This window comes from Triturus cristatus, chromosome 1_1 (assembly GCF_964204655.1).
Source record: "Triturus cristatus chromosome 1_1, aTriCri1.1, whole genome shotgun sequence".
NCBI classification, from domain to species: Eukaryota; Metazoa; Chordata; class Amphibia; order Caudata; family Salamandridae; genus Triturus; species Triturus cristatus.
Window position 1 is genome coordinate 15,853,141 of NC_140579.1, and position 15,324 is coordinate 15,868,464.

The window sequence follows — 15,324 nt, forward strand, 5'->3', positions numbered from 1 at the left end:
GCGGACAGGATGTCGGCGAGCTACCTTGTTGCAGACCCCTGCTTCAAATGTTTGTTGATTTTCTCCCCCATAATTCTAGACAGTAATTTCATTAACCATTAGCCAACATACGGCCACAGGACGCTTGCTAATCATTAAACATTTATCATCCTGAAGTCCTACTGTAATGAACCAACATATGCCCATGGGACGCTTGTTTATTATTCTGACATTTTACCATCCTGAACTCGTACAGTATTACCGTTTTAGTGCCGCTTCGCCTTCTCAGATCGTCTCTGAGGCTGCTTGGTTCACTTAAATGATGAAGTCTACATTTTGCCAATCAGAAAATGTATATATTTGTGCCTCACTCATCTGGCTTCCCCATGTGATTTTATTTTTCACTCATCTGTTGTTTAGCTCTCGACACCCTTCGATTTCATGGCCCGTTTTCATGATGTTTTTTACCATATTCTGAAAATCTTCTCAGGTATCTCTTATGTCTGTTTATCAGGTTAATTTTCTGTCTTGTAAAACATCTTAAGAAAACATTAATCCTGTAAAATAGTTTATTACCATATCTGTTACTTACTCGCAGCGCTTCTCGCCCTTGCTTCTCCCTGGGCTGGGCATGATGATGAGGCGGTAACAGTAGAGCGACTGAAGGGAAGGCAGCAAGGGATAGAAAATGACCCATCACTGCATGGCTCCATAATAAAGCCATGCTGTGATTGGCCATGTCCTTCTGTAAAGCCAAACCTGCTGCCTCCAGGACTAGGCCTACACTTCGCCTCTTGAGCCAATCAAGACGCTGCTTCACAGCATAAGAGAAGCGTGGGGATTGGCTGGAGCAGGCAAAGTCAGCGCTCCTTAGGAGACCGGGGAGGCTGCGGATATGATCCCTGGCTCCCTAACGTTGTGCGGGTAGGAGTGGCCTTATGTGCACATGTCGGGTTGGTCATAGGAAGACACCCATTCACCCTGACATGCGCACTTACACATCTTTAGACCCAGACACTCTTCCAGGGACGTCTATAATGACGCCACGCCCCCCGCCCACTCATAAATTGAAAGTCTGCTGCTTGCAATGTGCAGCCGGCCCGCGGCTGTAATATAAGCACCGTGGCCAGTAATATAAACTATAATTGCATATTAGGGTCCAGGGGGGCAGCAAATACAGGGCGGCAATGCCCCCATAGATAAACCGCCGCTCGGCAGAATTACATCTAGTACATCAGGACTAGAATTTTGTGATTGTTGCCCCCGTATGTCATGGTTTTCCTCCCTTATGCCAAGAAGCATCTCCAATGAGCTAGTGCCAGTATTTTGTCATAGTTACCCCCTATGCCAACAATTGCCTCCAGTGTGCCAGTAGCAGTGGTTTTCACAGGTGCCTGCCCATGCCGACAATTGCCTCCAGTGTGCCAGTAGCAGTGGTTTTCACAGGTGCCTGTCCATGCCAACAATTGGCTCCAGTGTGCCAGTAGCAGTGGTTTTCACAGGTGCCTGTCCATGCCAACAATTGCCTCCAGTCTGCCAGTAGCAGTGGTTTTGACAGGTGCCTGCCCATGCCGACAATTGCCTCCAGTCTGCCAGTAGCAGTGGTTTTCACAGGTGCCTGTCCATGCCAACAATTGGCTCCAGTGTGCCAGTAGCAGTGGTTTTCACAGGTGCCTGTCCATGCCAACAATTGCCTCCAGTGTGCCAGTAGCAGTGGTTTTCACAGGTGCCCGCCCATGCCTACAATTGCCTCCAGTGTGCCAGTAGCAGTGGTTTTCACAGGTGCCCGCCCATGCCGACAATTGCCTCCAGTGTGCCACTAGCAGTGGTTTTCACAGGTGCCTGTCCATGCCAACAATTGCCTCCAGTGTGCCAGTAGCAGTGCTTTTCACAGGTGCCTGTCCTTGCCAAACATTGCCTGCCGTGTGCCAGTAGCAGTGGTTTTCACAGGTGCCTGCTTATGCGGACAATTGCCTCCAGTGTGCCAGTAGCAGTGGTTTTGACAGGTGCCTGTCCATGCCTACAATTGCCTCCAGTGTGCCAGTAGCAGTGGTTTTCACAAGTGCCTGCCCATGCCAACAATTGCCTCCAGTGTGCCAGCAGCAGTGGTTTTCACAGGTGCCTGCCCATGACGACAATTGCCTCCAGTGTGCCAGTAGCAGTGGTTTTGACAGGTGCCTGCCCATGCCGACAATTGCCTCCAGTGTGCCAGTAGCAGTGGTTTTCACAGGTGCCTGTCCATGCCGACAATTGCCTCCAGTGCGCCAGTTGCAGTGGTTTTGACAGGTGCCTGTCCATGCCTACAACTGCCTCCAGTGTGCCAGTAGCAGTGGTTTTCACAGGTGCCTGCCCATGCCTACAATTGCCTCCAGTGTGCCAGTAGCAGTGGTTCTCACAGGTGCCTGCCCATGCCTACAATTGCCTCCAGTGTGCCCGTAGCAGTGGTTTTCACAGGTGCCTGCCCATGCCGACAATTGCCTCCAGTGTGCCAGTAGCAGTGGTTTTCACAGGTGCCAGCCCATGCCGACAATTGCCTCCAGTGTGCCAGTCGCAGTGGTTTTCACAGGTGCCTGTCCATGCCTACAATTGCCTCCAGTGTGCCAGTAGCAGTAGTTTTCACAGGTGCCTGCCCATGCCTACAGTTGCCTCCAGTGTGCTAGTAGCAGTGGTTTTCACAGGTGCCTGTCCATGCCAGCAATTGCCTCCAGTGTGCCAGTAGCAGTGGTTTTGACAGGTGCCTGTCCATGCCTACAGTTGCCTCCAGTGTGCTAGTAGCAGTGGTTTTCACAGGTGCCTGTCCATGCCAGCAATTGCCTCCAGTGTGCCAGTAGCAGTGGTTTTCACAGGTGCCTGCCCATGCCGACAAATGCCTCCAGTGTGCCAGTAGCAGTGGTTTTCACAGGTGCCTGCCCATGCCTACAGTTGCCTCCAGTGTGCTAGTAGCAGTGGTTTTCACAGGTGCCTGTCCATGCCAGCAATGGCCTCCAGTGTGCCAGTAGCAGTGGTTTTCACAGGTGCCTGTCCATCCCAGCAATTGCCTCCAGTATTCCATCAGTAGAAGTTTTCTATGGGTCCCTCTATAAGCCATGAGTTACCTTCAGTATGTAAGGGCCAATGGCAGACTAGCAAGCATTACATCATATTCTCACTCACATTTACTCAGCCACACTCAATCATTCATTCTCACTCAGTCTACCTCACTCTCACTCGTTCTTACTCTGAATCCAACATACTTACTCATACTCACTTGCTCTAACGTTCATTCTCACACACTCTGTATCACTCATTCTCTCTCCTTCATTCATGCTCACTCCAACTCCTACTCACTCATACTTTTTCACTTGGGCACTCACTCTTATTGTCACTCATTCTGACTCTCATGCTCACTGCCACTCATTCTCACTTATTCTCACTCACTACCTTTTAGTGGCTCTCACACACTACCTGTCACTGACACTCACTTTTACTTACAAACACTCATGCTCACACGTACAAACACACTCACAAACACATAACCACACTCCGATCCCCAAGCACGTACCCTACATACATTTAAAAGCATTTTTTTATTTAAGACATCTGCTACAGATGTTCTCATTCTAGATCCTCGTGCCCCATTTTTTACTACACTAACAGTGAATAGTGATCTATTATTCACTATTAGTTTAATATAAAATTGGTTGAAAACAAAGGCGGAGCACAACTCCCATAAAGGCGAGCTTCCACTGTGTTTTCGGTACTCATTTTGCTACCTCTCAAGCCAGAAGTCGCACAAGCAGTGCCAGGGGTAAGACAGGAGTCACAGCTGCGACCCCTGGCAATCCCTAAATGATGCCCATGCATGTGACCTTGTTGCGAACATCATACAATGTGTCAGGTGACTCCATTCAGAATATCAGAATGTGCTGTGTTTTTGTGACCCCATTCAGAATTACACTGTGCTATGTCATTACCATTCCGAAGATCAGTTTCTGTTATATCATGTGACCTCATTCAGAATCCCTCATTCTGTGCTTAGTCATGCGATACCCCAGAATGTGCTGTGTCATGTGACCCCAGTCACTGTTTTTTAACCATAGATAGAAGTGTGTCACTCCTAAAAATATCGCCATAACTTTAAGATCTCCTGTGGAAACTGATTTCTCTGTATTTCTTTCTGTATTTTTCAGGATGTTAGAAGCACCCTAAGCAGGTAAGGCTGGTTTATTATCCTCCTGTCAGTGTGTAAGGAGCAGGTCTCACTGCTGCAGTGTGAATGTCACTGCTGAGATCACACAAAGTGTTACGAAACTTTCAGACCCTCAAAAAATCATTTCACATTCTGAAAAATACCTTTAAGTCCTCAGACTCTCCTGAAAACTTAATTTCTCAGTAAACTCCCCTGTGTCATCAGGAAACCCTTACATTTTCATAAATCCCTGCGAGTTGTCTGAAGACTCCTGTGAGTCCTGAAATAATTGCAACAAAAATGAGCTGCTGTCCTCACAAAACCTATTTGCATCGTTAAAGTTTAACTGAAGTCCTAAGAAAAGTACCCTGAACCCACTGAAAACGCAAGCACATTCTGGAAAGATCTCTTTACGTTTTACTCAAATCAGAGTTGTGCAAAAACTAAGTCAAAATTTCGTAATTATACAAACACACATGGTGGCTCGGCTCACAATTGCAGATCCAATTTTCAGCACTATTGTCAGGGATGTTAGATCATACACATATATCTTCATGTGGGGTAGAGTTGCCACCATGGTACTGCAGACACCCTGCCACCTAGGGTGTTCACCTGCTTAGGACAATGTCCTTGGCATCAATTATACAAAATAATAAGAACTAGAGCACACGTAGAAAGGCCATTTAATAAAGAAAGTAGTCCTAATGTGAAGTCCATCAAATTATTTGCCCTTTTTTGTGAAGTTATCCATTTGTAGTTTCCACAATGTTCGGTTTATATACAAGCAGGAACGACCAATATCTGGTCTATACGAGCACAAGAAGCTGACACGTGTTTCATCCATTGGGCTTTGTCAAGGCTGCAGACAAAATACATACATTGGTATGGAACATCATCTCTCATGAAATCTTTTACTTAAAATTCATATGTGTCAACCTCATATTGCAGTGATGAGGCGAAGGAAAATAGTGACATGAAATTCTATATGCCGGTCACAACGCACTGAGGATATTGTGTAAAAATGCATTGTAGCGTCAGCTCACCCAAAGCCATAAAAAGCGGTACCCATGATAGGTGATGTTGACCGAAAGAAGAGAACCCATGGAGGCCACAGGGAATGCCAGTATATATTATAAAACAAGTGAAAAACTCGATTTTGCATGCATTGTGCTCTATAAGATACAAAGAAATATGTGCATTTGGTGTTCCTTTTTGCATGCAAGGAAAGAATATATATTAGTTGTGAGATTTTAATAAGAATATAGAATAGCTGAGCGCCCTGTAGTAAGGACAATGTCCAAAATTAGTCCGATAGATACAGAGAAGATCTCGGCAGAATCTATTTAAAATATATATAAAACTGCATGTATATGCAACCATGCTGAGGAAAATATAGGATTGTGCAGAAAAGTAAAAATCAGTACACCGTAAGGAGAGCAAAGTCTCCTGAGTAGTAAAAAGGGAAGTGCAAATAACAACATATAAAAGTAGACCAGTTTAGAATGAAAACTGGTCACCCAGGTGAAACGAGGGAAGTGATTCCATGTGTAGCGGAATACAATGAAAAGCGCCAATGTACGAATAGGTGTCCGGTGAATTTCCGGTTGGAGTATATAATTCCATCTCTAGGGCCTTGAAAAAGTCACTCTTGTCACTGCTTTAAGCAAGTAGATATTCTGGCCACTAAAAGGTTGTGTATGAGTATGTAGCATTCTGTCACGTCCGCAACCCGGCCACTCACTGAAACAAGAGCCCCGAGCCACCCATATGGATACCTCTCTGGCATAGGATGAAAAAGTGGATGAGTAAAGCTGTCCCCTCCATTTTTTGGGGAGTTTCTGGGCTTCTGTCTCCAACATATGTGTCTCTCGGAGGAGAGCTAAATGAACTCTAATCCTTCTAAGATAGATGTGTGTACTATACTGTTTCACAAAGGAGTTTAGACCCCTCACATTCCATGTGGCAAATATAAAATTTCACCCATCTTGTAACATCCCATCCCCCCTCGCTCTCCTCCTCCGCAGACACACCTCGCCACACCATTCCCAAACCCACGCCACCCTCAGACACACAACTGATGCTTCAACAACGATAATAACCCCAAACCATATGCGACTCCCATTATACCACCCGAGTAAACACCTTTCAACTTAGCTAGTGTCCTCCCACAAATAATGCTACTCCCACCCACCCAAAAACAGTCTCATTTGAACTACAGTGTGTGTACAATCCCTCTATTGGGTATAAACTGGTATTATAGCTTAGGGGCAGAAAACAGTCAGATCTCACCGCAGGGGGCGGCTCAATCAGCAGTTCCGCTCCCTAATACCCTGAGGTACTCACACTGGTAGTCAGGTAATCAGTCACACCACAGAAAAGTAGAAACAGGAGAAGGTATGGGAGAAAAACAAGAAGTAAAGTATAATAGAGCAAGGGAAAAGGGCGGGTTGGCACCTTGGCGGGTGAAAGACCCGGGGCCTCTATCAGTGCCGCCACCTCATCTTATCACACCTCACTTAAAGTCCGTACAACAATGACCGAGTGTCCCAGGGGGAGCCTCAACAAACAGACTAATCAGTCCCGTCGTCCTACTGGGTGGCATTCCCCCTCCAGCCTTCCTGAGACCTGTCACGCCAGGGGCAAGTGCAACATCATTCTACAGCACCTTCAGTGTGGTCCATAAATATGTGTCCATATTCGACCATCTGCTCGCTCGGGTGTTCGTGAGTCCCCAACAGATCCGATTCTGTGCTTGAGGAAGCAGCAGAGGTAACTGCCTCAACTAAGGCCCTGGCTGCTTCTCGCTCCTGTCATTGTTTTGCTAGGTCCCGAGTACCACCAGATTGCACCACCGTTCTCGCAGCAGGTCTGGAACGGCGTCTACGTTGGCTTTGTCTCCTTGAAGTAGCCGAGGGGCCTTCTTTCTGCCACAGTGAATCCCGAGCCCGTCCTGTAGATGTCGAAGGCTGACGTTCAGCACTATGGACCTCCAGCCAGTCCCAAGTGTTCTCTGGCATTATGATAAAATGAGAACGTCCATCCCGCAGCACCTTCAGTTTGGCAGGATAAGGCTACATATACTTCAAGCCCATCATTCTTAGCTTTTGTTTGACACTACTAAAGGACTGCCATTGCAATTGGACAGCTCTTGTATAGTCTGGGAATATTCGTATACTGCTATTTACAAATATCGGGTCTCCATGGCTCCGAACCCCTCATAGTAGTTTATCCCGTTCTCTGTAGTTGAGAAATTTCCCTAATATGCTTCGGGGTCGAGCTCCTGGTTGCGGCGGTGGGACCAATGACTTGTGGGCCCTTTCCACCACAAAAAATAGTGTCACGTTTGTGAGTGCCGTCTTGATCCAGTCTTCCATGAAGGTCTCTGGGACGTTACCCCCGGCACCCTCGGGGAATCCCATAAATCATAGGTTACATCTGCGGGACCAGCCCTCCGCATATTCCATCCGTGCCTCCAATCAACTCAAGCAGACCGCCTGGGCGGCCACCGTCACCTTCAATGTGGAGCTCTCCCCCCGCACTTCCGTGACCTGTGTCTCCGTTTCCACTGATCGCTCCACTACCGTGCGAAGGTCGGTGCGGAGGAGGTTCACGTCTATGGCCATGGCTACGGTTTTGGCCTGAGACTTCAATTGCTGCCAGATCTGGGCCCCGAGGGCTCCATTGCAGGTTGTGTCGCCTCTTCAAGAGACTGTGATGTGGTGGTACCCGCTTCTTGTACCGTGAACTGGTCAATCTTTGTCTGCTTGCGGCCCCTGTGCAGTTTGTCCTTACCCATGCCACCTTGAGGACCTGCAACTTTCTCTCTCTCAATATCTCCAGGATTTCTGGCGGAAGCGCTGCAGTTGTGGTCGCTCCCCACACCTTGTGTGTCTAGATTGAATGCCACCAGTGGTGCCAGTCTAATTCTCCACAGGTAAGCTGTGTGAGGGACTCCAGGAGTAGCAGCGGGGTGCAGCAGGACAGAGGATACAGAGTTCCCACCTCCTGGTGTCACCTACAGCTCTGATTCAATTCCAGGGTCCGGTGTTCAGATGCCTGTGCAGGGATCACACCAGGCAGTCATGTGACTGTGGAGGTCATGCTCCTAGTTCAGAGCTAGTTACCAGCGGAAATCCTACAGGAGGAGAATGTCAGGATCAATGGCAGGTTGCAAGTCACACAGCCCACTCACCAGTCAATGGGACCGGCCACAAAGAGTGTGGGTTCACATCCAGTCCAGTTCACCTCCACGCTGCCAAGGCTAACTGCTAGTCTCCTCTCGCTCCTCTGCACGACCCTCAATCCCGGGGTGGGGCGAATAAACAATTGCTGGCAGCCTCTCGCTTGTGTGTGCGGCCGCATTTATTATACCCTCCAGGCATACCCCTGCACAGCACCTGGAGGGTGGGGGAGTCCACAGAAAAGCTCCTCCTCAAGCACCATGGGTCCACCAGGGCCACCACCGGATCCGTCCCCAACATCCTACCGAGGGCCCCTTGTATCAACCAGGGCGCACCGTTGTCGCGGCTCATCTCCACCACGGCATGTAGGAGTGCCTGCAATGTCCAGGGGATCAGCGGTCACAGTCTCTCTTGCACTCGGCCTCAGGAGGGGGGTAAATCAATGCAGCCACCATGTTGGGGGGTCTCTCCGTGGTGAGGCAGTCACCAAGAGCAGAGGCGTGCCGGGGCTCCGTTACAGGCTGCAGGTTCTGTCAGCAGGCTGTTCCCACTGCTATCGGGGTATTGGCTGTCCCGCTCTACCGCCCACACTCCATTCACCTCCTTCCGGCAGCTCCCCAGGCCCTCCCCACAGCTTCGGCAGGCCACCTAGTCTCCAGCAGAAAGGTAGTGACTTGTAGGCCTCTCCTCGGTCTGTGCAGCAGCGCGTTGCAGACAGCTCCGGGGTGTCACTATTTCCATGCCCCCTGGCGCCGCCCTAGCCGGAGATCAGTTTCAAGATTTTCAGAGTCGAGGGGGCGGCAGGAGGATGGAGTATGCCTGTGTCTGGGCTGGAGCTCTCTTTTAGTGCTGCCGCCAGGCCATCTCGTTGGCCACGCCCCCCAATCTTATCTATCATTAATAAAATGAATGGCCATGCTGATCCTATGAATCCACCATAGGCTAAATGAACAGCTAGATCCTATGGATGCCGGAGCCAAAGATGAAAAGAAGAATCCTAAGAAGTAACAGTGCCTCGAGGTTACAGCGTACAGTGACATGACTTCTCCTCTCTGCAGAGGTAGTATGTGGCACTAATCATCTACTGAGGCCGACTTGCGCTCCAAGTCCAGTCTACTGACATCTCCTACAGATCTGAGCCATTCTGATACCTTTGGTGGGTCGGGAGTAATCGATTTCTTACAGATTTCCGTTCTTGCTAGCGATATCAGAAAACATATCCAGTGAGGCCTGATCCAAGTTTAACTCGTCCCAGAACGGGCACAAGTTCATCCCAAATCGGATCAGGCAGGGGCTTACCTTAACTTTGCAGCCATTAATTTATTGAAACGCCTGACTTACATACCACCAGAAGAAGGCAAATAAAGGGCAGTCCACGAACATGCGTATATCATCCGCCTCTGTGTCACCGCACTTCTAATATATGTGATCTTAGCCAACTTCGTTGGTGACCAATAAGGTCTATGGAGAGTAAACAAATGATTCTTTTTAAGTGGTACTGGTTTGATCAGAGTGTATAACAGATTTAAAGATACTCGCTATAATTGCTCTTTAGCCAGCGCCAGAAGATCCTTTTCCCAGCGCAGGTATGGGACTCCCGTTTTCTCATCTGTTGCGGATACAAATACCCAATACCACTGGGAAAACCCTTTATTAGGTTGTTACTTAGCCCTCACCCACCCGAGAAAATCCTCCTGCACCGAACCGTTCACCTCTGACTACGTTTGGGATGACCACTAACAACAAAGCTGCAGGCATTTAAATTTTGAAAGCCCCGCTTCAAAAGTTTAGAGAGCGCTTGTCATGTCACTCCAGGTGGAAAGGTTGCCATGCTGGAGAGGGTAACTAAGTTTATCTTTAAGTCACTTGGGGGTTCCAGGAGAGCCCCAAATTGGTGCCAGGTCCGTATTGTAATCTATCCCGAGAATTCTCCTAAAGGATTCCCACACCCTCAGGGCTGTTAAGAGTACCTGTAACCTACCTTGTTTTAAAACTTTGGGTCCCCAAACTTAAACAAAAAACGTTTTCAGGCTTAAATGCTTCAACATAGCTCTACACAATTGACCCATGTGAGAATGATCTAGCTCTCCAGCCAAGAACCAGGAATTCTTGAACTGGAAAGAATAATAATAGGCTTGAAAACTCGGAAGAGCGAGCCCCCGTTGCTTCAGTTTCTTCCAGACCTTCTTTTATGAGATCCTGGCTCTCCTGGACGCACATATAAAGCTGCCGACCCTCCCTTGCTTCAGTGTCCTCCTTCTTTTATGAGATCCTGGCTCCCCTGGATGCCCATATAAAGCTGCTGACTCACCCTTGCTTCAGTCTCCTCCGGAGCTTCTTTCATGAGATCCTGGCTCCCCTGGATGCCCATATAAAGCTGCTGACCCTCCCTTGCTTCGGTCTCCTCCTTCTTTCATGAGATCCTGGCTCTCCTGGATGCCTATATAAAGCTGCCGACCCTCCCTTGCTTCAGTCTCCTCCTTTCATGAGATCCTGGCTCCCCTGGATGCCCATATAAAGCTAACGACCCTCCCTTGCTTCAGTCTCCTCCGGAGCTTCTTTCATGAGATCCTGGCTCCCCTCAATGCCCATATGAAGCTGCTGACCCTCCCTTGCTTCAGTCTCCTCCAGAGCTTCTTTCATGAGATCCTGGCTCCCGTAGATGCCCATATGAAGCTGCCGACCCTCCCTTGCTTCAGTCTCCTCCGGAGCTCCTTTCATGAGATCCTGGCTCCCCTCGATGCCCATATGAAGCTGCTGACCCTCCCTTGCTTCAGTCTCCTCCGGAGCTTCTTTCATGAGATCCTGGCTCCCGTAGATGCCCATATAAAGCTGCCGACCCTCCCTTGCTTCAGTCTCCTCCGGAGCTTCTTTCATGAGATCCTGGCTCCCCTGGACGCCCATATGAAGCTGCTGACCCTCCCTTGCTTCAGTCTCCTCCGGAGCTTCTTTCATGAGATCCTGGCTCCCCTCGATACCCATATAAAGCTGCCGACCCTCCCTTGCTTCAGTCTCCTTTGGAGCTTCTTTCATGAGATCCTGGCTCCCCTGGATGCCCGTATAAAGCTGCTGACCCTCCCTTGCTTCAGGCTCCTCCGAAGCTTCTTTCGTGAGATCCTGGTTCCTCTGGATGCCCATATAAAGCTGCTGACCCTTCCTTGCTTCAGTCTCCTTTGGGGCTTCTTTCATGAGATCCTGGCTCCCCTGGACGCCCATATAAAGCTGCCGACCCTCCCTTGCTTCAGTCTCATCCAGACCTTCTTTTATGAGATCCTGGCTCCCCTGGATGCCCATATGAAGCTGCTGACCCTCCCTTGCTTCAGTCTCCTCTGGGGCTTCTTTCGTGCGATCCTGGCTCCCCTGGATGCTCATATAAAGCTGCTGACCCTCCCTTGCTTCAGTCCCCTCCGGGGCTTCTTTCATGAGATCCTGGCTCCCCTGGATGCCCATATGAAGCTGCCGACCCTCCCTTGCTTCAGTCTCCTTCAGAGCTCCTTTCATGAGATCCTGGCTCCCCTGGATGCCCATATGAAGCTGCTGACCCTCCCTTGCTTCAGTCTCCTCTGGGGCTTCTTTCGTGCGATCCTGGCTCCCCTGGATGCCCATATAAAGCTGATGACCCTCCCTTGCTTCAGTCTCCTCCGGAGCTTCTTTCATTAGATCCTGGCTTCCCTGGATGCCCATATAAAGCTGCTGACCCTCCCTTGCTTCAGTCTCCTCCTTCTTTCATGAGATCCTGGCTCCCCCGGATGCCCGTATAAAGCTGCCGACCCTCCCTTGCTTCAGTCTCCTCCGGAGCTTCTTTCATTAGATCCTGGCTTCCCTGGATGCCCATATAAAGCTGCCGACACTCCCTTGCTTCAGTCTCCTCCTTCTTTCATGAGATCCTGGCTCCCCTCGATGCCCATATAAAGCTGCTGACCGTCCCTTGCTTCAGTCTCCTCCAGAGCTTCTATCATGAGATCCTGGCTCCCCTGGATGCCCATATAAAGCTGCTGACCCTCCCTTACTTCGGCCTCCTCCGGAGCTTCTTTCATAAGATCCTGGCTTCCCTGGATGCCCATATAAAGCTGCTTGACCCTCCCTTGCTTCAGTCTCCTCCGGAGCTCCTTTCATGAGATCCTGGATCCCCTCGATGCCCATATAAAGCTGCCGACCCTCCCTTGCTTCAGTCTCCTTTGGAGCTTCTTTCGTGCGATCCTGGCTCCCCTGGATGCCCATATAAAGCTGCCGACTCTCCCTTGCTTCAGTCTCCTCCTTCTTTCGTGCGATCCTGGCTCCCCTGGATGCTCATATAAAGCTGATGACCCTCCCTTGAAATTTCCGCAAAAGCTTTTTGGGGAAAGGAAGTGGTTTAGTGTTAAACAAGACGATCACCTTCGGAAGATCCAGCATCTTAATGGTGTTCACCCTCCATAGATACCGAGGGGCAGATTTTCCCTCCATCATGTAAGGCGAGCATCTCTATCACGGTGTTACTTGAACATGAAATACCTTTGAAAAGCCTTTGGCAAAACAGGAACAGTTTGTTTAATTAAACATAGCGGCCGAGAGAACAGTTACAGGCACAGGGTCTGAGGAATGTCTCAAATTACAATCAATCTGTAGCGTTCTTATATACAATTCATTATAGGCAGTAAAATGTTTCTGGAGATCCTTGTGGGAAGAGGAATGTAAGTTGCTCCCTCTAGATTCATAAATTAAATTTATTTGATAATCCAGGTGGGCCTCGACCTTGCAAGGACAAAATGCAGCCAGTGGTTAAAGTGTCCAGATGTCTGGCACGGGGAGCACGTGATCACTGCGTGTTCTGTGTTCTAATTTGCTCTATGTTCCTAACTCATGTGGCATCTGACTTTATGCTGTTTTTGGAACGCGCGTACCCCCTCCAACCATGTGCACTTTATTGGGGCCAATCTCCCTTAACCATTGTAGTGTCTCTTAACTAATCTGTTGGATTGATCTCGGATTTCCCGTCCATGCATTTGTCTGCCGGCTACGTGCCACCCCACCTGTGGCCTGTCAATCAGTAACCTTGGGCCTAGGTGTCAGTGCTTGCCGGACTACGTATATGCGAGTCGGGGTTGATGCGGCGTTCACATCGGGTGAATTTGTTAATAAGGACGTGATTTTGTTCACATAAATAAATGTATCATTTGTCATATCAGCATCGATTTTTTCCTAATTGACAGTGGGATACCCTCGTTAAGTTTTATAGATATTTCCTCCAAACTCTGAGTTACGATGCTCCCATGATTCCTAATCTGATTTCTGGTTTGAAGCCCTACTTTCTCTCTAGCCCGGTCTTTCCCTTATTGATTAGATATCCTGACAGGCTCCCAAAATCCCCGGCATGCGTCTCAAGCTGTGGAACAGAGAGCTCTGGCTTCGATGCATACAGAACTATGCCATAAGCATGCATTGCTAGTCTGGTTGGTAACCCTGCAGCTTCAAAGGGAAGCATGGTCTAATCCTGCCGAATCATCTGGGAAAATGGCTCAATATATACACCGAACAGAATTGGCGACACAGGACACCGCTGTCTAGTTCCCCTGGATATCTGAAATTAAGCTGTAAGTTTGCCATCCAAAATCTTAGCGACCGGCCCCTTATATAGCATTTGCACAACTTCGGTAACATTGCTGCGGAAACGATAATCCTGCAATACCTCCCAAAGATAGACCCAATCAACCGTATCAAATGCTTTAGCAGCATCGATTCTTGCGATTGTCAACAGGAGATTAAAGGCCTCGGCCATATCATTCGCACCAGTCAATGGGTTAATTTATACAGCTTCCTTCCAGGCACAAACCACTTTTGATCGAAATGGATCAACTTTTGAAGGACATCTGACAACCTCTTAGCCAAGATTCCTGTAATCATTTTGTAATCACAGTTCAACTAAGATATTGGTCTATAGGAATCTCCTAACCTAGCACCTTTACCCGGCTTAAGGATCATAACTACAGGTGCCACATACCGGGAAGGTGGAATTTAACAGCCTTCCTGAGAGATCTCATTAAAATAAGATACCCGTCTGGGCCTGCTGCTTTCCCTTTACTGAGCCTCCTAACCTATTCCCTTATCTCTCCCTCTGTGATCCCGTCTGGGCTTGCTGCTTTCCCTTTACTGAGCCTCCTAACCTGTTCCCTTATCTCTCCCTCTGTGATCCCCTCTGGGCCTGCTGCTTTCCCTTTACTGAGCCTTTGAACCTGTTCCCTTATCTCTCCCTCTGTGATCCCCTCTGGGCCTGCTGCTTTCCCTTTACTGAGCCTTTGAACCTGTTCCCTTATCTCTCCCTCTGTGATCCCCTCTAGGCCTGCTGCTTTCCCTTTACTGACCTCCTAACCTGTTCCCTTATCTCTCCCTCTGTGATCCCTCCTGGGCCTGCTGCTTTCCCTTTTCTGAGCCTCTGAACCTGTTCCCTTATCTCTCCCACTGTGATCCTTCCCCTACAGCCTAAAATCTGCTGTTCTGTACGACGTGGGAGTTTTTGTTTTGCACCCACTTTTTCATTACTAAGCGGTCTGGGTTCAAATCTTCCTCTCTCCAATATCTTAGCTGTAGAGAATGGTGACAAGGTTTACACCGGCAGGGATTGGATGTGACAATGTTGTGTTGTGGGCGCTGTCGGGAATTCACGTGGACCTCAGGTAGGAAGGTATTTATTAAGTATATACACGAGACCCCACCAGGAGCAGATGTAACCTGTCTCTGCCCCCCTCTCATTGAGCTAACGGCCGCTCCTTGAGACCCACGCTGTGGCACTCCGTGGCATCACATGAAGCGCGCTGCTCTCACTGAGCTATCTGCCTTAGAACACCCACATCCTGTCGTAAGATGTTAACGGTACTTTTGGATAGCTTTGACTGGTGTGTATGAGCAGTAACTCACACTGAGCTCTAGTCCGCAGGCGCTGCTCCTAATACTGAACCTTATTTCAAATACAGGTCTTATGTGATGTTCATGCTTTGTTCCTGTAGCTGTCATTGTTCT

At 48.9% G+C, this 15,324-nt stretch overlaps 1 protein-coding gene across 1 annotated transcript in view; it reads left to right on the plus strand.

Moving 5' to 3' along the window:
* The window catches only part of LOC146869142 (E3 ubiquitin-protein ligase TRIM39-like), a 73,090-nt gene that overhangs the window by 43,803 nt on the left and 13,963 nt on the right, over nucleotides 1–15,324 (plus strand). Inside the window, exon 4 of the mRNA XM_085633838.1 lies at nucleotides 4,149–4,171. Within this exon, the coding sequence (XP_085489964.1) occupies nucleotides 4,149–4,171 (23 nt within the window). The remainder of the gene's footprint in view (nucleotides 1–4,148; nucleotides 4,172–15,324) is intronic.